General features: G+C 39.1%; 1 protein-coding gene across 1 annotated transcript in view; it reads right to left on the bottom strand.

The window, feature by feature from the left end:
• Nucleotides 1-24,231, bottom strand: part of lrp2b (low density lipoprotein receptor-related protein 2b) — a 45,222-nt gene that overhangs the window by 11,670 nt on the left and 9,321 nt on the right. Inside the window, 48 exon segments of the mRNA XM_048179481.1 lie at nucleotides 42-170; nucleotides 1,132-1,254; nucleotides 1,435-1,572; nucleotides 1,674-1,790; nucleotides 2,136-2,252; nucleotides 2,352-2,471; nucleotides 3,457-3,585; nucleotides 3,669-3,914; nucleotides 5,343-5,539; nucleotides 5,664-5,841; nucleotides 5,922-6,145; nucleotides 7,751-7,899; nucleotides 7,901-7,922; nucleotides 8,021-8,173; nucleotides 8,269-8,342; nucleotides 8,344-8,786; nucleotides 10,398-10,693; nucleotides 10,803-11,004; nucleotides 11,095-11,226; nucleotides 11,306-11,425; nucleotides 11,571-11,696; nucleotides 11,914-12,142; nucleotides 12,144-12,157; nucleotides 12,254-12,457; nucleotides 12,987-13,161; nucleotides 13,163-13,277; nucleotides 13,381-13,539; nucleotides 14,520-14,685; nucleotides 14,780-14,926; nucleotides 14,929-15,699; nucleotides 15,795-15,983; nucleotides 16,687-16,923; nucleotides 17,242-17,455; nucleotides 17,551-17,728; nucleotides 17,816-17,925; nucleotides 18,064-18,207; nucleotides 18,453-18,619; nucleotides 18,718-18,846; nucleotides 18,934-19,092; nucleotides 19,095-19,110; nucleotides 19,219-19,447; nucleotides 20,062-20,246; nucleotides 20,381-20,589; nucleotides 20,793-21,041; nucleotides 21,154-21,393; nucleotides 21,396-21,530; nucleotides 21,910-22,026; nucleotides 24,012-24,134. Of these exon segments, the coding sequence (XP_048035438.1) occupies nucleotides 42-170; nucleotides 1,132-1,254; nucleotides 1,435-1,572; nucleotides 1,674-1,790; nucleotides 2,136-2,252; nucleotides 2,352-2,471; nucleotides 3,457-3,585; nucleotides 3,669-3,914; nucleotides 5,343-5,539; nucleotides 5,664-5,841; nucleotides 5,922-6,145; nucleotides 7,751-7,899; nucleotides 7,901-7,922; nucleotides 8,021-8,173; nucleotides 8,269-8,342; nucleotides 8,344-8,786; nucleotides 10,398-10,693; nucleotides 10,803-11,004; nucleotides 11,095-11,226; nucleotides 11,306-11,425; nucleotides 11,571-11,696; nucleotides 11,914-12,142; nucleotides 12,144-12,157; nucleotides 12,254-12,457; nucleotides 12,987-13,161; nucleotides 13,163-13,277; nucleotides 13,381-13,539; nucleotides 14,520-14,685; nucleotides 14,780-14,926; nucleotides 14,929-15,699; nucleotides 15,795-15,983; nucleotides 16,687-16,923; nucleotides 17,242-17,455; nucleotides 17,551-17,728; nucleotides 17,816-17,925; nucleotides 18,064-18,207; nucleotides 18,453-18,619; nucleotides 18,718-18,846; nucleotides 18,934-19,092; nucleotides 19,095-19,110; nucleotides 19,219-19,447; nucleotides 20,062-20,246; nucleotides 20,381-20,589; nucleotides 20,793-21,041; nucleotides 21,154-21,393; nucleotides 21,396-21,530; nucleotides 21,910-22,026; nucleotides 24,012-24,134 (8,445 nt within the window).

Below are 24,231 nucleotides of genomic sequence, written 5' to 3'. Positions count from 1 at the left end.
TATTAGCTGCTGATCATATATGGAGATATTTGTTGACTTACTACAGCCCAGTTCATCAGTAAGGTCTCCACAGTTGTCGTTGTGGTCACACACATAAGGCAGAGCCACACAGTGGCCATTAGTGCATTTAAACTCATTGGGCGTGCAGGGTGCAAGAGTGGGTTCCTGACCTGATTGAAAAACGCAATTCATACCGTCATCACTGACCATAACAACAGCATGAAATACATTAGACACATAATAGAATATGTAGCCACACTGCACAAATCATTTTCTTAATCAGTATATTTGTCTTGTTTTCCAGTAAAAATATTCTTTTACTCCAGAAGCAAAAATAAACTACCTAACATAAAGTTTATTTTATTAAAACATTTGGTAACACTTACAAAATGGTTCCATTTGTTAAAAGTAGTTAACTACATTAGTTAACATGAACTAACAATTAAAAATACTTCTAAAGCATTCATTAATCTTTTAAAACATTTACTAATACATTATTAATATCAAAAGCTGTACTTGTTCATATTATTTAATGGCCCTGAGTTGACTTGAACTAACAATGATCAGTTGTATTTTTTATTTACTAATGTTAACAACAAATACAACTTTTGATTTTAATAATATATTAGTAAATGTTGAAATGAACATTAACTAAGATTAATACATGCTGTAGAAGTCTTGTTCATTCTTAGTTCATGTTAACTAAAGTAGTTAACTAATGTTAACTAATGAAACCTTATTGTAAAGTGCTACCAATTCTCTTTATTGCCAAATTGTCTTTTATCTTGTGTTGAGAAAAACATGTAACAAAATTTAGGTTTATGCTTAAAACAAGGGACAAAGTAGAGTGAGAAAAATAAACTTAATTCTAGATATAATTTAATATATTATCCCACACATTAGCAATAATTAATAATAATCATAATAAATGTTTCTTGAGCACCAAATCAGCATATTAGAATGATGTATAATGCATCACATGACACTGAAGATTGGAGTAATGGCTGAAAATTCAGCTTTGCCATCACAGGAATAAAGTTATATTTGTATATTTATGTTCTATAAATAGAAAAAAAGTATATAAACATTCTGATTTTAGTTGTAGCAAAAAGACATGGGTGAATCTCTTACAGTGGTCCTCCTTTTCATCACTGCCATCCCCACAGTCATCTTTTTTGTTGCACATAAGACCACTATAAATGCAGTAGCCATTGTCACAGCGAAACTTGGCTGGCATTTCACATGTAATATTCCCTGAACACAAAACAATTGTGACAGTAAGACACTGTTATCATATTCCTGCTGAAATGACCAGCTTAAGCCAATATGACCTAAGGACTGATAATGTACTATAAAGAGACAAATGTATTATAACTGTAATGGTTCAAATTATCTGTAAAAATAGTATAATTTCAGTTTTCTATAATGTCTTACAGCAGAGGCTGAGTTGCTCATCTGAGCGGTCTCCACAGTCATTGAAGCCATCACACACCCATTGCTGGTTCACACACAGCTTGTTGTTACACTGGAACTGGTGTGATGGACACCAGCGTCCTCCAGGATAGCGAGTTGCTGTTGGGAAAACAAAATGTACATAACCATTTCAACATTTCCAGTATATGGAAGACGTAAATTTATATTACTCATATTTATTTCAAGCCCAGCACACTCACGGCAGGTGGACTCATCAGAGAAGTCCAGGCAGTCAGCATAACCATCACATTTCAGAGCTTCTGGGATGCAGTGTCCAGATGTACACTGGAATGTCCCAGGATGGCAGGTCCGCAGCTCTATGAAGAAAAAATATATATACTTTGTAAATCTCATAGCAATCTAAAAAAGATATGAAGGAGAATCTCCATGTATCTTAACAGTTTTAAGCATATTCTGCTTATATGTTGCATTTAGTATGTGACGTATTTCTGAGTTAAAGTTTACATTCAACAAGAAAAAAAAATGTCAAGAGGGACTTAATGTTATCCATCAAGAATTGTTTGAATCATGAAAAGTGGTCTTAAATACCATGTGGTTGCAGGAGTTGAAAAATAAGGGTGCCGTTTTTGACAGTCAAAAAAGAGATAAGAGCTAAGAGAGTAAATTGGGTTTATTTTTATTTAATTTTTACTTCAACTTACCGCAGTCCCGCTCGTCAGAATTGTCCCCACAGTCATTGTCATGGTCACAAACCCAAGATCCTGGAATGCACTGCTCGTTGTCACAGCGATACTCACTCTCAGAGCAAGGTCTGGGTTCTGTGAGCACATACACAAAAACTGTGAGCTACAAGGACAGATATATGTTAAGGTGACCTACATGCGTAGAAGGAAATGGATGACAAACACATTACTCACCACAGTTTCTCTCATCAGATCCATCTCCACAGTCATTGTTCCCATCACAGCGCCAGCGAATGGGCACACAGCGGTGGTTATCACAGCGGAAATCTCCCAGAGGGTCACAGGTCAGTTCATCTGCATAAAATAAAATGTGAGGGTTAATTTCATTTATTTTATGTTCAATATTAAATTATAATCCTTTTATATGACACATCAAAGTTGATATTTATTGGGGCAATCTTTGTTAACATTAAGTCAGGGCAGTTGTGGTTAGAGAGTCAGACTGGTTAGAGAGTCAGACTGGTAACCCAAAGGTTGCAGGTTCGATTCTCAATAATGGGAAGAAATTACTGAGGTGCCTTTGAGCAAGACACCTAACCCCCAGTTACTCCCAGGGTGCTGCATTATTTGTTTATTTGTTGAATCATGACAAAGGAACTTTGAAGAAAGAGTACAGGCTCTGATATTAGAGTGTTTGGTTATTGTTTATATTTCAAATGTAATATTTAAGATCTTATGCTAGAATCTTATATATCACATGAAACAGACCTGTAACAAAAACAGTCAAAAACTTAGACACACTTAATTGTTTGAAATTAGTTTTGTAGATAAAGTTTAAACATAATTTCCTATTTTTAAATGGGTAAGCAGCATCAGTGTCAAGCATTCTAGGGAAATCCTTCAATATTTTTTAAAAATCATCCCAGGATACGCCTCATGTCTAGAAAAAGGGTCACAACTTATATAAGAATACAGAATATGGAATAAGATTTTTTTTTATTTTCTAAAGATACATTTTTTATATTCTACAGCATGAAAGATATTGTTATTTAACATACAAGTTTATTTTATATATTAGTTTTGATTTGTTATTTTTGCTCACACCTAAATTATCATACTTCCATTTTGTGTTTTTTCTTTCATCACTTTCATATTAGTTTCATTAATAATATAAAATGAGTAAGTGTGTCCAAGCTTGTGTACAGACTGGCCATTATACTAGCCATTATACTGCCTCAGTTTTTATATAAGAGAACTGGATTGTGTATTAAAAGAATATGTTTTTGTGTTGAGTTAGCCCATCTCATGCATATATTTTAAATCATTATATAGGACTTACGGCAGCTCTGCTCATCGCTGTTGTCTAGACAGTCATTGGTGCCGTCACACACAGCCCACTGAGGTATACATCGATAGTTCGTCTTGCAGGAGAACTCAGTGTCTGCATCACACTTATGATCAGGACCCACTACAAAAAGAGATGCAGGAAAGAGACAAATGTCAGGGATCAAGCTATTAAAGAAAAGCCAGTTTTCCCAAAAAGATACTCACTGCACACATCATACGGCTCATCTGAATTATCTCCGCAGTCATCCTGTGCATCACACACGTAGCTTGGTGGTATGCAGCGTCCGTTTTTGCATTGAAACTGTCCAGGTTTGCAGGTCTTCTCTGCACAGCTGTCGGCTTCTTCATCGCTGCCATCTGCACAGTCCTGCACGCCATCACAATGCCAGGATATTGGGATACAGTGCTTATTTTTACACTGGAACTGGTTCTCGGTGCAACGGTGGTCACCTGGGTTTACAAAGAGGATTTTTTAAAAAGTTTTTAAAATATCAAGGGCCAGATTTACTAACAGCTTGCACCAGTGCAAACCCTCTTTTGGCATTAAAAAACTACTGTCAGGATTTACTAAAGACACGCAGTGAGAAATTAGCGTTGAAAAGGCGTGGACACGGTTATTTTTGTGGCTGAACTTATTGCATATGCATTTGTAGGAGTTTTCCTTTTCAGATGCAAAATTTATGGGAGGAGAGTATTTAAATGAATCATGCAAAGGTGATTTGCGCTTGTCAATTTACTGGAGTTTGTGCCATTATTTACTGCCCAAAAAAAGCCCTTCTTAAACATAGACTGTAAAAAAATTTGGACGTAGTTGTCCGTGACGTCACCCGTGGTTTCTGAAGAGCATTTTTGAAACCTAAAACTGGCCATTGCCATCTTGGCAGCATGTCACAGCGCGTCACTCCCAGATAACAGAAAATGGGCAAAGAGGCGGGACATGGGTGGAGTTGAGGTGACGTGACGGCAGCAGACAAACGGCTAGTGGTGACAGCAGCGGCAATCCACCTGTCGCTCAAGTGACCGTGCCCTTAATTATGAACTTTAAGGCTTAATATAATTTAATTTGATGAGTTATAAAAAAATTCACTACCCTAAGAGTTGTCATGAAGGGCAAAATTAGCTATAAAGACCAAAACCACAATTTGTACCAGGCTGTAAACATGTTTTTTTCTGTTTCTGTTGTGGGCATTTTAACATGGGGCTCAATGAGATTCTGCTGTCTATTGGAGCCTGTCCCTAGCGGCCAGTCGATGAATTGCAGTTTAAGTCACTTCCGTATTGGCTTCAAGAGAAACGAGGAAGGCTGCCGCTTGGTCTTAAACCAGACGCTAACCGGCAGATCGCGTTGGTCATTATGTAAATGATCCGGCTGCGTCTGTGTTCTTTCATTTGCACATCGTCAGTAGATCACGTGCAGAACTTTCCACTCCCATCAATTTCCATTTGAAATTATGCTCTATTTGCCCTGTTTAGTAAATCTGGCCCCAAGTGGGATGTCAAGCATGTAACTGTAAAAACGAACAACAGGAATCAACTATGCAGTTAAATTCCCAGATACAATAGTCAACCACAAACTGCTCTGTTGATACCAACTTACGTAAACTTAAACATTTGTCTTAAAACTATGTGTCTCATGTTTTTAAGAGCAAAATCAGGTGGGTAAAGAAAATGGTGCAGTGCTTTAAGGATATTTCCAATGACTGACCTCACAGAGTTTTCCGGTAATGTGATACTGATGTGTGAATTGTATCTTAAAAAGATGCCACACCGCTGCTTGTGTGAACAGCACATTTGTGTGTTTACCGGTTTTAATGTGTGAAATGGGCTAATGCGGAAACAGCCATGGTTAAGATAAACTAGAATATAAGTGTTGCATACTGCAGAGTGCAGCATCTTCATCAGATCCATCAAGGCAATCATTGTGGCCATCACACAGGAAAAACGGATAGGTGCAGTTCCCGTCCTGGCACTGGAAGCGTCCAATTGGGCAGTAACGTGGAGGACATGTCTGAGGCTCATCGGAGCCGTCCCCACAGTCTGACTGACCATCACACTTCCACCATATGGGAATGCACCTGGAGACAAAAGGCAGACAGAGAAGAAAAGCAAGAGAGGAAGAGCACAAGATCATCAGATTATCATCCTGTGTTCTGAAAAGTCCTCATTAAAGCATCACCAAAAGAGAACAGATTCACTTACTTCTCATTGTCTCCACAACGGAACTGAGTGCTGGAGCAGTCAGCCACACATTGGATCTTAAAGCCAACAGCCAGACCAATGAAGTGATCCGGACACTCACATCTGGCCGTTGTCCCGCCCGGGCCAATCAGACACAGGTGACTACAGGTCAGGTGATGGTCATTGCAGGGATTGTCACCTAAGATAATGTTAATAAAACATTCAAACAAACATCATGCATTTAAAGTTAATGATGAAATTAATGATATATTGTCTTACTGCGTGGCTGTCTGTAAGGGTGATAGACGTGGATGTCATTAGGGCGGTGTGTGTTGTTGCCCATTACAACACGGTTAGCACCAGTGTATTTGTGGGCTCTCTCTATGGTGTGGGTGTTCCAGTCAGTCCAGTACAACAAATCCTCAAACAGGGTCAGAGCGTAAGCATGAGGCAAGGAACCTGTTATAGCCCTATGTCTGTTTTGTCCATCCATATCGGCATAACTGTAGGAAAAGAGACATTAGAAAAGTAGCTTTTAGGGTGCAAAATATATAGTAATTATATCCATTATCACTTATATTTCAAAATTTCTATTTATATACTTGAGATTTTATTAATTTGTAGATCTTTATCTGTAGTCTATTTTTATATTATTTTTATAACACTTAAATGTCATATCTGCCACATCTCAAAATTAATATCATACTGTACATTATGATGTGATGCTAAAAATTTTGTAGCATTCTAAATGTAAAAAAAAAAAAAAAAAAAGTAATAGAGAATTTTATTTGGGTTTATTTTGGCCATTTATCAGTTAGTGAACGTAAACGGTTTAATGTATAATATTATAATTTTAATGTCAGTGCGTCCCTAATACTCTTGTTATTAGCTTGCGATGAATGTTACCAAAACAACTTAAAATAAGTATTTTGCATGATATTGACCAAATTCATAATACTCTATGTGTTACATGAAGCAGGCCTATCTATTACTGCCTGGAGATCAGATTTGGTTTGGGTACAATTAGGGATGTCCAGATCCGATCACGTGATCGGAAATCGGGCCCGATCATGTGGTTTCAGACTCGATCGGAATCGGACGTTACCTCCCGATCAGGACTCGGATATATATGTATATATATTCTCATTATTTTTAACACATCTATAGTGATGCGGTGGCACAGAGTTAGGCCTGTTTCACACTGCAAGCGTAAGCGGCGCGTGAGTAGCGCATATTTTTTTCAGCGTGCATGTCAACCAACGGATGCATTCACACAGGCAGCAGGAGCAGCTCGTAAAGCGTCAGGCAGGAGCGTCGCGTAAGCAGCAGTGCCGCGATCGTTTCGGCACCGAGTCTATCCCTGTGTTTCAATCAGCTCACTAGCTCTTTAGGTCGTGAATCAGTATATAATGAAAGTGAATGTGGTTGATACCCTGATCAGTGCCCTGACTACTGAACTAGGGAGCTGATTGAGACACACGCAGCGTAATTAAAGTGAAAGCACACTTTTGATGGACAAAATAAATATAATTTCACACAAAAAGTGTTCAAAATGCACACAATACACATGTCTAATGTGTTTTAACACGAATTTGAGTATGACAGAAAAGAAAATTAAGAATCAAAAATAATAATAGAAGATTTACCCATTTAAACTTGTTTTTTAGTATTCAGTTTGGGTTAAAGTATGATGTATTATAAAAAACTAAAGTAAACTAGCCAGAAAATATGATATATATAAACATTATTTTAGTTATTACACAGACTGCAGCATACCCAAATCAAACCAAATATATTTGTTTTTATATTAGCCTTTTTTATATTTACTGTTGCACTAAAGTGAAGTGAAGTGAACAATTTATGTTATTTATTACTTGATTGTTCAAGCTACCTCACAGAAGTGCTCTGTTTGTAATTAAATAAAAAATAAGGAACGTCCTGGATCTGTTTTTTTTCGCTCTTCTTTATTCTTTTTTTGATGTATTATAGAAGTATCGGATCGGGACTCGGTATCGGCAGATACTCAAAATCAAATGACTCGGACTCGGACTCGAGGGCAAAAAAACCTGATCGGGACATCCCTAGGTACAATACAGGACACAACTTACTCAAGGAAATTTAGGTGAGCATCGGCAAAAAAGATTTTGTTATTGGTGTAGTCGATGGTCAGGGCATGAGGCCACACTAGCTTGGTAGTAATGATAGCTAATGTGTCGGTTCCATCCATGCCAGCCCTGCCAATGAAAGCCTGTCCGCCCCCAGTCTGTCCAATATAGCCATCTGACCAGGAATGGGAAAGGGAATGTTTACACACATAAAAATAGCATATTTTCAACTAAACAAATAAAATAAATATCTGCTGTTATTTTTTAACTCACCCATATTTAGGGTTAACAGCGACAGCTCGAGGACTGGCAAAGCAGTATGTAGAGTTGGCATCAACACAACCTTTCAGGAGTTTTTTCCTATAACGTCCATCAAGTTCAGAGACATGAATGGCTCCCATAGTCCCATCTGTCCAGTACAGCTTTCTGCAAGGAAATATCCACCCATAGATTAGCCCTGTCCAGTTGTTTTTAGAATATACTTCAAGTAAATGAGTGAATCAAGCTCCTCGTTAACCTACCGGCCCACCCAGTCCACAGCCAGACCTTCTGCTCCACCCAGGTCATTCTGCAATATGACTTCCCTTCCTGTCCCATTCTAAATACATTCTCTCAATGTGCAGTGTCCCAACATCCACCCAGTATAAACGCTTCTCAGTGGTATCAAAGTCTAGAGCCACAACGTTTGACAGGCCCTGCAGCACCACCGACAAGGACGATCCATCAGCGGTCAGGTTACGGATGTAGTAACGGTTGCTGTAGAGGAGGTAAGGTGCGATTCCACTGTTCTGACGGCAGGTGCGTCCATCAGGCTCCCGCAGGTATCCCGGGGCGCATTTACAGTAGAAGGAGCCCACAGCATTCTCACACACCTGACTGCACACTCCCGGTATTTCCTTGCACTCGTCTATGTCCTCACAGGCCTTGCCATCTGGCATGAGTTTGTAGCCGTCCCTGCAGGAGCAGTAGTAACTCGTCACTGTGTCTGTGCAGTTTTGAGCACACTGGTGAATGGCTGGGTTACTGCACTCATTTATGCCTGTGGAGGGACAGAAAGGCACATCATTACCTAATTCATTCAGCTCATTAGATCCATTGTAATTGTAAATGTGCTATTTATATATTTATATATATTTTAATTTATTTGTATATGTATGTGCTGCTATGACAACATGATCTGTATTTGTATTCAGTGGGTGAAGCTTAAATCAGAAATGTGTCAAAACTAAAAAGTCATTTCAAATAAATGCTGTTCTTTTTTACTTTCTATTCATAGAAGAATCCTGAAAAACATGTTTAATGGTTTCCACAAAAATATTAATCAGCACAACTGCTTTCAACATTGATGATAATAATAAATGTTTCTTGAGCACCAAATCAGCATATTAGAATGATTTCTGAAGGATCATGTGACACTGAAGACTGAAGCAATGGCTGCTGAAAAGTCATATTTTTTCCATCACAGGACAAAAATTAAAAATTTAAAATGCATTAAAATAGAAAACTTTTAAATAATAATAATATTTCACATTATTACTGTTTTTACTGTATTTTTGATCAAATAAATGAGCCAAAGAGAGTTAAAAACTTAAAAACAAACAAAAATTCTTTCCATCCCCACTTTTTTGAAAGGTAGTGTATTTAAAGGGTTAGTTCACCCAAAAATGAAATTTCTGTCATTAAGTACTCACCCTCATATCGTTCCACACCCGTAAGATCTTCGTTCATCTTTGGAACACAAATTAAGATATTTTTGATCCGAGGATATCTGATCCACACAAAGGCATTCGGACTTAAACAAGGAAACCTGCACTGAGTTCACTACGTATGACAACGGTTCAAATTATTGAATAAATTCATTATTTTTGTTTTGTTTTTGCACGCAAAAAGTATTCTTGTCACTTCATAATATAGGTTGAACCACTGTAGTCACGTTGACTATTTTAACCATGTTTTCAACTACCTTTCCTGATGTCAAAAGGTGAAATGACGTTGCTGCCTATGTGTGGATCAGATACCCTCGGATTTCAACAAAAATATCTTAAATTGTGTTCTGAAGATGAACAAAGGTCTTACAGGTGTGGAACGACATGAGGGGGAGTATTTAATGACAGAAATTTCATTTTTGGGTGAACTAACTCCTTTAAGTATATATATGAATATTTCAATCATGACAACTCTCACAATATTTTTACCATGTTATTAAATATGGCATCATGTAATTAGTCTTGGTGGATTAGATCAGCTGCTGCTGCTGTTGATTATTGCTGTTGTTGCAGAGCAAATTTGGACTTGTTACAGCCAATATACGCACAGACATGCTGCTGTGAACATGTAAGATATGCTGCTGCATAAATAGACATACATAAATCACGTAGCAGATCGAGGCAGGTGGAGCTGGCGGAGGTGGAGGGTTTCAGAGGAACTCTGATAGCGCACTGCAGGACTACCCTACAGCAAACACTGAACCAGACTATTTAGATGCTGAGCAAGCAATCTCTTTGGCTGCTGGATCAGTAGAGGACAATCAGCTTGTGCCATGCTGTAATGATGTGAAAGCTTGCAGTTTGTGCCTTTCTAAATAATTCATTTGCTATTTCAGGCACATCCATAAAGTAAGCCTTTTCCCAAATACAAAGTGGTGTCTTACCGCAGCCCTTCTCATCACTGTTGTCAGAACAGTCCCTCTGCTGGTTGCAGACCTTGTGGATGTCAATGCACTCCCCAGAATTGCACATGAAATCTCCAGGTGCACAGGTGGGTTCTGGGCTCCTGCACAGGCCCTCGAGTTCATCAGAGCCATCCTGACAGTCTGTATAACCATCACATACATATGTTGATGGGATACACACTCCATTCTGGCAGGTGAACTGCCAACTGGAGCAAGTGCCATACATGCAGCCGATCTCATCACTGCCATCCCCACAGTCATTTACACGGTCACAGCTGAGGAGGAGATTTACACACACAGTACATATATGTATTTTTTTTTATATTTTGAAAAGCATTTGATCTGATGTGAATTGTTGGATACTGCCAGAGAGGAAGAACTCACTGGAAGGGCACCAGAATGCAGCGACCATTGGCGCAAGCAAACTCGTTCATGTGGCATGTGCGGTTGGGGCAGTTGTGCAGCTCATCTGCGGCGTCTACGCAGTCCTTCTCACCGTCGCACACATAACTCCATGGAATACAGCGCGGAGAGCCTTGGTACCAAGTGGGGCATGTGAAATCACTGGGTTTGCAAGTCCTTGATCCTGAAATACAAAACACAAGTTAGACTAGCAAGTAATATGTGCATTGACTTGCAGGTTTATACAATTTTGAAAATAAATGACAGGCCTCACCACACTGCAGTTCCTGGGCCTCATCACTATTGTCTCCACAGTCGTTGTTACCATCACATACCCACGTTTCCAGAATGCAGTTTCCATTCGCACAGCTGAACTGCTGAGGGTTACAAGTATAAACCTGATCCTCTGTGGAAAGAGACAAAGAGTGCATAAGATAGTGATTTCATGCTCTGCTTTGCAGACAGGAAAGGGATTCGACATGTACCGCAGGTGGGTGGCTCATCGGTGTCGTCCAAACAATCTGGGATGCGATCACACACCCATGACTGGGGAATACACTTCCCGTTATCACAGCGGAACTCGTCTGCAGAGCAGGTCCGGCCAGCTGTTGACCACAAGCAGTACAGAACATGACATTAAGGACATGCATGAGTATTTTTTCATATTAAAGGGACATTTCACTCAAACAAAAAACTTGTCATTAAGGACATCTGCAGGCAACAGCTAAAAGCTGAGACCCTGTAACTCACCACAGAAGAGAGGATTTTCATCACTGTTGTCCCCGCAGTTGTTATAACCATCACATAGGCTACTCGAAAGAATGCAGATGTTGGTGGTGTCACATTTTACTAAGCCAGGTGCACAGGTTCTGTCCGCTAATAAATCAAATAAATATGATAAGAACTGAAATTACTAAAACTAAAACAAAAATAAATTAAAGCTAAAAAAAATACATTAAAAAAACTAAAAAATGAAAAAAGGAACATAACAAAATTACAAAAAATTTTAATGAAACCTAAAAATATAGCTAATTTATAATATTAATTAATACTATAACAGTATATAAAAATACTAAAATAACACCATACTCACGGCAGTTAACTTCATCCGTGGTGCCATTGTCTCGGCAGTCATTCATTCCATCACACACAAAAGCCGCACTGATGCAGCGTCCGTTAGCACAGGTGAACTCTGTGGTTGGGTTACAGGTTGGGAAGGGACAGCCATGCTCATCGCTGTTATCTCCACAGTCATTTGTGTAGTCGCACACATAGTACAGAGGCACACAGCCTCCGTTATCACAGGTGAATTCCGTCGGTGAAGCAGGTATGGAAAGCTGAAGAATTTTTACAATTTTCATTAATTCATGTATAAACACAAAAAATTATTCAAAACTAAATTAAACAATTTTTTAATTGCCAAGGTCACTTACCACACACTCTTTCAAGCTCATCTGAGCCATCCAAACAGTCCCTGTATCCATCACACTTCCATTGCAGGTACAAACAGTTTCCGTTCAGACAGGTGAATTGATCCGCATGACACCGTTGCCCATTGTCAGGGATGCAGTCTTTCCCATCATTGGCCAGATACCAGTTACCAGTGCTGGGACACTGACACTCTGGACCAGATGGACCTGAGAATGTGATAAACAAGAGACATGAGACATAAGCTTCTCAAAAAAGAGAAAAAGAAAAACAATAAAACGCACTAGAATTTGTATAAGTTTGGGTCCAAAAGTCTGAGAACACATAAAATGGAACCATGTTGCATATATATATATCTTGAACTTCAATTGAAGAATATCTGAATGTATGTCCAAAATCACATGATCAATGTCACAAATTTACATAGTGAAATTTACTTTGATGATTAGTGACTTGTAGTGCAGAATCTGAAATATTTTATCAATAAATATTGTAACATTTCTTTGCTTTCATTTTTTTTAAATCCTAAAATTATCTGTTATATTTCAGGTTTCTATTTTAATTTCTAATTTAACCACTAATTTAATTTAAATTAATTTAAAGGTTGTAATTTAAGTCTCAGACTTTTGATGCCCACTGCATGTATGTTCAACAGTTTCTTAGAAGTCAAATTGGTGCTTTTTAGATCGATGTGCGCGGATTATAACATGCATACTTGGCATGGGACACTAGACCGACCTGGGACACAAACATGGCTGCATCCTCCGTTGAACAGCTGGCAAGGACTCGAGCAGCTCTCCTGCCTACTGGCCGAGAACACATGGATGTCATTGGGTCTATATTGGAGATCAGTGGCCATTATAGTCAGGCCAGTACCGTCGTCCTTGTTGGCGCGGTACACAATCCAGTGTGTTCCAGTCAGACCAGTAGATATCCTGCTCGAACACTGTTAGAGCAAACGGGTACTGTGTCTGACTAAGAACGACCTCCCTGTTTTCTCCAGACAAAGAGGCACGCTCAATCTTATCCCTGTGAGTGAGAAAGTGAAACATTAGTTTGTCAGTTGAATGTTTCTTGTCTTTCTGCACTAAAAATTATGTAAAATGACTAGTAGGTTAGTATAAAAACTCACAGTGTTGCATCAGCCCAGTAGAGCAGTCGTTCATCATAATCCAAAGACAGAGCATTAGGCTGAGAAAGACTTGTGTTTATGATAGGGAACCGGAAGTTTCCACCAAGTGTGGCTCGTTCAATTTTTGCAGGGGATCCCCAGTCGGTCCAGTACAGGTATCTGTGTGAGCAAAATCAGTTTTCAGAGAGCAATTCTTAATTTTTTTTAGACTAATCTGGCTGGAACTTTCTGAACCAGTGTCTTTTAAGCTTGCAGGCTTTCACACTTGTAATTTTGAAAGAGGGTTAACACAGAGGGTTGACATGTTTGCATTTAACAGCAACAAACAACCAATTACATGAATTCACTATATATTCATAAATATAAAAACATAAATGTTTTTCATTTCAGCATTTAAGGGCAAAATCAAAATTGTCATGGAAAACACAACAATTGAAGTGAAAAATTGAAGTTATAAGTGTGAGTGTGACGTGACATGTAGTCAAGTATGGTGTCCCATACTCTGAATTTGTGCTCTACATTTATCCCATCCAAGTGCACACACAGCAGTCAGCAGTAAACACACACACCCGGAGAAGTGGGCAGCCAATTTGCTGCGGCACCTGAGGAGCAGTTGGGGGTTCGGTGCCTTGCTCAAGGGTCGTGGTATTGAGGGTGGAAGAGAGCGCTGTACATTCACTCCCCCCACCAACAATCCCTGCCGGTACCGAGACTCGAACCCACAACCGTTGGGTTACAAGTCAGACTCTTTAACCATCTCATATTTGGTTTATATATCAGGAATATATAACCAAATCAAAGTGCAAGAGTGAGACAAGGCATTATAAAATTACAAATACAAATAAAACTGTTGACAAGGGGTTTACAAATGTACAGTGTGAAACCATGAAAATGAATATCAGGATTAAAGGCCAGAGCATACTTTGATTTTTACGTGTATGCCTGGGTATGTGTGCTTACTGTACACACACAGTCACATACTCTCCAAGTCGTACATGTGCCTTGAATTTTTTACACTCTCAGTTTGTGCAGAAGGTGGCCCATTGTTTCACAGTTGAAAAATAATTAAATGAGATGTAACAACAATAAACTGGTGATGGCAACAACAATAGATGCCTGTGATGAATCTCCATGATTACCCATAGCAGGGATCCACTACGATAGCTCTGGGGCGGTCACCATGTGCAATGAAGGAACGGTTTTGGCCATCTATTCCCATAGACTGCACACTCCGGTTGTAATAATCTGTGAAATAAAGACGCTTGTGGATCCAATCGTAGGCCAGACCTTCAGGATCATCCAGATCTAACAGATGAAAAGAAAGCAGAGAACTCTTTAACATTGTTATTGGCTGGTTTCTGCTTATTCGTTCGAAGAATGTCAAAGCATTAGACTGTACCGCTGGCTATGGTGATCGGTGGGCTAGTGCTGCTGGTGGTTGTGATGTATCCTATTTTACTCCTGCCTAAACCCACATACTGGGTAAAGAACACTCTCTTGTCTTGGAAGTCAAACTCTGTGGCTAAAACGCCGTAGCCCAGGTTAAAGTGGGAAATGGGGTGCTGTGGTCCTCTGGGTCCAGCCTCATGCTGTTCACGGTGTAATCCGTGGTGAAGATCAGGTACTCATCCAGACCAAAGCCACACGAGACTCCATTGCTGAGCAAAGAGCCATGGGCACAGCCACATTTGGGCTGCTGCTGCTCAGGCATTGCAAAACAAAACTGTTGGCAGCGCCCATTGTCCTCTTGGCACGGGTTGAAGCCCACCAGGTTGGCAGAAGTGGGCTGAACATGCAAGTCAAACACTCCAACATCAGTCAGATCCTCAATGCCATCTCGGATCACCTCAGGCGTGTCTGTATTCCCAGGAAGCTTACTAGCCTGGAAGAGTTTACCCAGTTTGCGATCCACCCACAGCATGTATTCACCAAATATGGCAACACTGTATGGCGCGGGGTAGCGACTACCGTAGCGTACAATCTGCCGCTGAGAACCATCAGGCGCCATGCGAGATATCATATCCAGAGTGTCATCAACCCAATACAAGAAGTCACTGGTATAGTCGATTGTAAGGCCTCGGGGGGATGACAGGCTCTCAGAGGCAAGAACTGTCCGATTGGTACCATCCAAAAGCGCGCTTTCAATCTTAGGTGACTGGCCAGCATCAGTCCAGAAAAGCAGACGCAATTTGGGGCTGACGGCAAGATCTAGAGGACGATCCACTGAACTCTTCAGCAGGGTCAGTTGAATGCTTGTGTTCAGACGTAACACCTCAAGGTATGTCTGAGAGGTGAATGCATTAGTGAAGTACAAGTTTCCTGACAAAAAAACAAGGATCAGCCTAATGTATACAAACACATAAAGGCATTTTCACAAGTATATATGGTGTCACTTCATTTCCACAGTAATTTACCTGCGATCCAATCTACCGCCAAACCCTGAATCCTTCCAGTGCCCAACTGACTGATGACAGTAGAATAGCGTGAGCCATCTGTCTTGGTCCTATAAATGCCTCTGTAGGATGAGTAGGTGCTGTTGTCAGTCCAGTACAGGAATCCAGAGGCGATGTGCATGTCCAGCTTGTCAATAATTGAGTAAGTAGCTACAGAATAAAAGCACATTATATTTTGTAGTATGCAATACTACATCATAGTACTAACCTACGGTGTAATTTTTATTATTATTTATTAGCTATATTTAAATATTAATTTTATATATGATTTATTCCATTTATTATTATTTAATAATACATTTTCTCTCACAACTTTTCAGTAAGCATTAAGTAAGTTTTAACAGTGAGACAATAGACCAAATCAATAAACTATACAATAGTATACCAAATCTGTGAATAGTTTTATGAAAACAAAGTTTCTTTAGAGAGTTTTTCATTGCCACTCTCTTCCTTGGTGTATCTTATAGAATTTTATTCTATAAGAAATTTATTTATTATTTATTTAATTTGGAATTTTTCTATATAATTCTATTTTTAATTATTATTAGTTATACAACATTATATCTAATAGGAAAAATATTTAGAAAAAATAAAACATTTTATGTATTTATATTTAAATATTACTATTAGTATTTTATTCATTGTACTTTATTTATCATTATTTACACAACATTTATTTTTAAAAAAATCTCACTTTCTGAAGTGTCTAATATTTTCTTTTATTTTCAAATATATTTAAGAATAGATATTACCATTACCATTGCCATTACCCATTAAGCTATGTTGACAGGGTTTTCAAAACTTTCTCTCTAACAAAAATCAAAGCGCTTAGCATACTGTAACCAATACTCACTTGCTCCTACAGGAACCATGGCCTCAGAGTGGTCAGAGCTGTTGATGTGGAATCCTCTAATAAATTTGGAAGAGGACACTATAGCATAAGAGTCATACTGCTCACATTGAGACCCATCCTGAGATGGGATAAAACCTGTGGTGCAGGCGCATGTCTTTTGTCCATCAGGTTTAGGCAGACACAGGTGGGGACAGCCTCCGTTGTTTGTACTGCAACCATTGGTAGTGCCAGCAGAGTCTGGATTTAATGAATTGATGGTGAACAGAAAATAAATTTATTAAAGGTATTATCTTGTTTCTGAAAAGAATAGTTGTTTTTCATTCGTCATACTGGCATTTAGAGAATAAATATTTTTTAATAAATGCTAGTCTGAATATTGGACCACCATCCATGGCAACATACAAGATCAAAATATTGCTCCTTTCAATTATCTTTTATCGCTCCAGGGTTACTCTTTTTTCATACCAACACAAGTTAGCAGAGCTCATAGATGACATCTTCTATGTCAGTTATCCTTTACTTCAAATAAGGAGCAAATTGCACTGCATCACTCACTGTCTCTGGCATGCACTTTCAGTGCCCGCAACCCTGCCATGCCGCTCCTCATCACCACCATGTCTGCGCCTGTGTTTTTGTCCACTCTCTCAATGACCTCATAGTCAAGGTCAGTGTAATACAGGTAATGTTGGTAGACAGTGATGCCCCAGGGGTGAGACAGACCACTCACAATGGTCACCCTGCTTGCACCATCCATGGTTCCACACTCAATCTGCCGATCACAGAGAAATAGCAAAGACAGGAAAATAGTGCAAGTGCATAATGAATTATTTCTGCATGTGGATTTATGAGCAAGTGATGTCTCACCATTCCAGTTTGAGGGACACCCCAGTATATCTTCCTGGCCTCTATGTCTGCAGTGATGAACTCAACGTTGCCCAGGTTACCAGTGTAGAGGTTTCTGAGGTTCCCACCATCCATGTCTGCACTTGCCACCTTTGGTGGAACTCCACTGTCTGAACCTCTGTCTGTCCAAAAGAGTTTCCTGCATGGGTGAGTGGATGATGACAATACATTAATAACTAAAGCATGAGTACAGGACCAATGTGTACTAGTCACAAAAAGAGTTTACCCCCTGGCTGGATCAAGAGCTATTCCTATTGGCTCTCCAGCTCCCTCTGGTTTCCCTGTGTTTGTGATGATAGTCTTCCTGTAATGTTGAGATCCATCGACCCTGATAACCTTTTGGGGGAGAAGGGAAAAAATAAAAATAAAAGATAAAATAATTAAATAAATTATATGTTACATATTAATTCAATCAACTGATATGATATAATATGGTGATGTGTGTTAATGTTCTTAAGAAATGATGATGTTCACCTCAATGGCCTTAACCGAGGGATTAGTGTAGTACATGATTCGTGTTATCCAATCAAAAGCAAGACCAGAGGGGGAACCAATGATAGCAGCTGGTGCAAACTGAGTTCGATTGGCTCCATCTGTATTGCTTCTATAAATTGAGCCCTGGAGGAAAAATTCAACATTAGTTTCATGATAAACACTAGTATCCTTTTTTATTTTCTTTCTTATTTTTTTTTTTTTATTATAAATTTTCCTTCTCATTATTTTCTCTTAATCTTTCAGTATTATTTTGTAGCACTAATTTGACTGTAAAATATTGTTTAATAGTTAAAAATAGCGTCAGTTTATGAGTAATGTTTTGAGTTAATTCCAAAACAATGTTCTAACATATTGACTGATTTACTGACAGTGCCTTGCACCCAGTAGACAAACTGCTCTTGGTCATCAAAATCAATATCTCGGCCCTGTGTGATCCCTGAAATTGGTGCCATGGCATTGTTGGACGTGTCATTGGGGTTGAGCGGGATTCCCATAATCACTGTATCTCTCACGACCATCAAGAATGGTGTGTTATCTAGGAAAAATAAGTATTATAGCATCATTAAGACAAGTAAAGGGCCATAAGACCTCAAGAACTCAAATGGCACACAGTAATTTTGTCAAGACTCTGACCTTTAGTACAGGTACGACCATCGCTGGCAAGGGTCCAGCCAGACTGGCAGTCACACATGTAGTATCGGGGTCTTAAGGTCGATAGCAGACACAGCTGACTGCATGGATGGTTCTCACAGGGGTTAAGTGCTGTATGGGAGCCAACAGACTATGTTAGTCAAGTGAAAAAAAAAATGGCAGAATTCCTTTCATTAATAACCTGAGTGAAAACCTAACCTAAAGGCTGCTTGACAGGGTGATCCATGACGATGCCCATGCACTGGTACACACTGGTTAGAAGGGTGGTGATGTTTCCTCCATGAAATTTGTTAGTCCTCATGATTTGACTTGTGTAGCGGTCACTCCAGTAGATGCTGTCTTCGAAGATGGTTATGCATGGGGTTGCTGAAGAACCTGCAGGCACAGAGATGTGTGATGAATCAAAAATATGACACCAGATAAACTCAGACTGTGCCCTTATACTACATGTAAAATATAGATGGTTTTTAACCAGGAATTTACCATGTCACTTGCAAAAACTTGATGCCTGTTTTTGCCATCATAGTCACAGTAGTCAATATATTTCAGGTAGGCGTCAACAAAGTATAGTCTTCTAGTTGTGTAATCCAGGGTGAGTCCATTGGGCCAGTATACCTTGCTAGTCACAATTGCTCTTCTTGCAATTCCATCCATACTAGCCTGTTCTATACGAGGGTTCTGGCCCCAGTCTGACCAGAACATTAGATTGGTACTGAGAAAAAAAAGAAGGAATTATTATTTTCTGAAACAAGACTCCACCTTAAGTGATCTTAAAAGGACTGTTTACACACAAATAAAAATTCTGTCATCATTTACCTCATGTCATTTCAAAACCGTAAGACTTTCATTCATTTTCAAAACACAAATGAATTTATTTTAATGAAACCTGAGAGATTTCTGGTCCTCTACTGAAAGTTCAGAAAGTCCATAACGAGATCGTAAAAGTAATGCATATGAATCAAGCCGTTTAAATGAAGTGACACAATCACTTTTATGATAAACATATTTCATTTAGGATTGTATTCTCACACAAACATTGATTAACACACATACATAGAGCACATCAAATATGGTTGACAGAATCTCAAATGTGCTTGCCTGACACAAGAGGTTTGTTCTCAAACATCAAACAAATACATTTGAGCTTCTGTTTACCATCCTGTGTATACCATTTCTGTTTATAAAAAATGAACAAAAGTCATTCCAAACCCATAAGACATGGTGAGTAAATGATGACAGAATTTTCATTTTTGGGTGAATTTAAAATTTAAAGAGTCTCTCAAAATATATTAAGACAAAAAATAGCAACAAATCAGTAATGCTTACTGGTTGCGGGGATCTAGAGCCAGTCCACGAGGGCTGGTGACATTCTTGGTAATCAGAATCTTCCGGAAGCGGCCATCCAGAGTGGCAACTTCAATGTTCTCCATGACGTAGTCGGTCCAGTAAATGTTTCTACCAACCCAATCCACTGCTATACTCTCAGGCACCATCAGGCCTGATGAGAACACCTAACATATCGGCATTACCAAATGAATTAATCCCAAACTGTACTTGATGAATGTAGAAGCAATATATCGATAAAATGAAATTCATAAGCCCTACAAGATAACTAGAACAATCTTTATATCTTCTAATTACTTACCTGTTTTTTGTCTGTGCCATTCTGGAACGAACTATAGATCATTTTCTCTGATGAATCACCCCAGTAGACTCTTTTATTGACATTATCAAAGTCTACAGCAACGATGCTCACGCCACTGACTACAGGATTGACAAGGGGTGGCCTGAAGTAGATGCGGTTGGCGACGATCTGACTGCGTCTGGCCACCAGAAGTAAGGCATCACCTGGGGCTGGAACAGATTACACATTTTCGGCAGATTTCATCCTTATACTACTTTATAAAAACATTTTTGAAGCTACTTTACAATAAATGTTTTAGATTTGGAGTTAGTTGGAGCAGTGTGAACTAGCCTTAAAACTATTGAGTTCTTGGATATTTGACTAGTCTTAGTTCATTCATGTTTGATGTGTAAATGATAGAGATGTTACTTACAGGTGGCTTTGCATGTACGTCCATCTGGCTCCAGCTGGTAGCCATCTTGGCAGTAGCATCGGAAGGAGCCACGCTCATTGAAGCAGGTTTGACTGCAGAATCCAGGGATCAGACACTCATCTATGTCGTCGCAGGTCTTTGAGTCGTTCAGCAGCTGGAATCCTGGGTCACAGGTACACTGAGCTCCAAATGGACCCTGAATACATCCATGACTGCAGCCCCCATTATTCACCTGACAGTCATCTTCATCTAATAAGACAAAAAATGACAAAGAAAGAGACAGAATAGCATTCTGAGGAGTTCATCAACAACATATTGCAACATTTAACAACTGTTTTACTCGAGCAGTAGTAGTACTCACTGCAGAGGGGAGACTCGTCAGCTCCATTGGGGCAGTCTCTCTGGCCATCACACACCTGAGCCTCTGTGATGCACACCTGGTCTGTGGGACACAACCACTGACCTGATGGGCAGCTGAATGGTGGCGTGGGACAGTTTGTTTCATCGCTCATATCCCTGCAGTCATTATCCCCATCACAAACCCAGCTCTGAGGCACACAGTTTCCATTAGCACACTGGAACTGTACAGAACTGCAGGTACGGGTGGGCAGCCATTGTGCTCATCAGAGCCATCCTCACAATCTGGATGGCCATCACATTCCCACACTTTCGGAATGCAAAATCCGTCAACCTGGCACTGGAACTCATTGTCATGGCACAGACCTGGCCCACGTGTGGCTGCACATGAAATACCAGTTATTAGTCATCACTAGCATTATTTTATTAACACTAATTGCTAATTATTCATTGAAAAATCAAAATAGATACATATTTAGTAACTTATAGTTTCTTATATCCATATTAAGATGATGATGAAATATATGGCATATATAATCCCATGTCTGAAAACTATTAGATATGTTAGATGACAACAACAATTAAAATCATACATTTTTTTTAATTATTTTTATATATGTGTATTATTTAATTTTGATGTTTATTTAATGTTTATTATTATAAAATTTAAATGTCATATTCAAATGTCAATGTCAAAATTGATGTCATATGATCCCCTAAAACCAAGCTGAAAGAGGACTTCTAAACACATATAACTTACGACAGCCGCTCTCATCTGAGTGGTCCCTGCAGTCATAAACCCCATCACAGCGGTAGCTCAGACTCACACACTGGTCTCCACTGGCACATGCAAACTGGTATGTTGCACAAGAGTACACTACCCAAAACACACAAAATTCATGTCATTCATGTTAATTAAAGTCACAATAAAACAGAACTGTCAACAGATCTTTTCTTCCGTATTGTGATGTACAGCCGAGTGTAACATATTATCAACAAAGAAAAAATGTAGGGTGGGGACATAGCTCTATGCATTGACAGTTGATTTTAATTTAAAAAATGGTCATTGCTCTCAAAAGTGGAGGAACAAGCTTGGAGGGGCGGGGTTTAAGTGGATTAAATGATTGGAGACATCCTGCAATACGTCACCAGAGAAAAAGGTTGTTTTCATTGAAAGGTCCATTTATCACTTTTTATTAAACATTACAAGGTGAAAAACTTTTTAAAAAAAGGAACAAATGCATGGATGAATTTTTCACAATAACATCTACAACATGCATTTAGAAAATAGATTTTCCATTTCATGCCGACTTTAAAGGTGCTAAAGAGGATGTTTTGTTTTATACATTTTTGCAATATTACATGAAACTGTCTTTACTAACTGATAAAAGACTATTTATTAGGTGCACTGAAAGGAATAATATTAATATACATCATCTGTGCACAAGGTAGGGCCTTAAAAACATCAGGCAATCGTTTACGCAATCATCGTGTAAACGGTTGGCCCTCTGGCTTGTCAATCACTGCCATTACATTCCTTGTGAAAGACGTGCGCGGATTGGCCCTCTGGCTTGTCAATCACTGCCATGACGTTCCTTGTGCAAGACGTGCGCGGCTGCGCGCTCCAGTAACTTTCCACACTCTACAGGCGCCACATGCAATGTTTTTGTCAGGAGACAGGAGTAACAACTGCAGATTATGAGTTACCTGCGGTGAGTCCGACATAATGAATCCACTAACACGACACAGCGAATGCTGGTGGTAAACACTCGTGTTCCAATACTCGTGCACTAGTTTTGGGAGGCGCTCCCTCAAAATGAGCTGTGAAGGAGGGGGGTTGTTCTTACGCATGCGCTCATTTCAAAAACTCACTAACAGTCTTTGGTTTCTCAGTCGACGAAAAGATAATCTTTAGCACCTTTAAGTGGACCCTTTGAGTTCAAACCAATACCTTAAAGGGTTAGTTCACCCAAAAATGAAAATTCTGTTATTAATTACTCACCCTCATGTTGTTACACACCCATAAGACCTTAATTTATTTTCGGAACACAAATTAAGATGTTTTTGATAAAATCCGATGGCTCAGTGAGGCCTCCATTGCTAGCACGATAAAAAACACTTTCAGATGCCCAGAAAGCTACTAAAGACATATTTAAAACAGTTCATGTGACTACAGTGGTTCAACCTTAATGTTATGAAGTGACGAGAATACTTTTTTTGTGCCAAAAAAACAAAATAATGACTTTATTCAACAATATCTAGTGATGGCTGATTTCAAAACACTGCTTCATGGAGCTTCGAAGCTTTATGAATCTTTTGTTTCAAATCAGTGGTTCGGAGTATGTATCAAACTGCCAAAGTCACGTAATTTCAGTAAACGAGGCTTCGTTATGTCATAAGTGTTTCGCAATTCAATGGTTCACCACAGGGGGGTGTGACTTTGGCAGTTTGATACATGCTCCGAACCACTGATTCGAAACTTTCAAACCTCCAAAGCTTCACGAAGCAGTGTTTTGAAATCCTCTATCACTAGATATTGTTGAATAAAGTTGTTATTTAGTTTTTTTGGCGCACAAAAAGTATTCTCATTGCTTCATAACATTAAGGTTGAACCACTGTAGTCACATGAACTGTTTTAAATATGTCTTTAGTAGCTCCCTGGGTATCTGAAAGTGTTAATTATCTTGCTGGCAATGCAGGCCTCACTGAGCCATCAGATTTTTAAAAAAATATCTTTTTGATTTCTGTTCCGAAGATGAACAAAGGTCTAATGGGTGTGGAACGACATGAGGGTGAGTAATTAATGACAGAATTTTCATTTTTGGGTGAACTAAACCATTAAAAATCAAATCACTCTCTTACCACAATCCTTCTCATCAGAGCCATCCAAACAGTCCTGGTCTCCATCACAGACATATGAGTTATAGATACAGCGGTGATCTGGACACAGGAAGAAGCCAGGCTGGCAGGTGGTGATGGTGGAATCTGGAAGAGGACAGAGGAGAATGACAGTGGTTATATAATTAACTTAATGCTGTTCTAGGGGTGGGCTTCTAGGACTTTTAAGAATCTATTTTTTTGT

Source organism: Megalobrama amblycephala, unplaced genomic scaffold, assembly GCF_018812025.1.
Source record: "Megalobrama amblycephala isolate DHTTF-2021 unplaced genomic scaffold, ASM1881202v1 scaffold201, whole genome shotgun sequence".
Classification (NCBI taxonomy): Eukaryota; Metazoa; Chordata; class Actinopteri; order Cypriniformes; family Xenocyprididae; genus Megalobrama; species Megalobrama amblycephala.
Note: the sequence above shows the minus strand (reverse complement) of the source record. Positions and strands in the feature narration are given on the sequence as shown.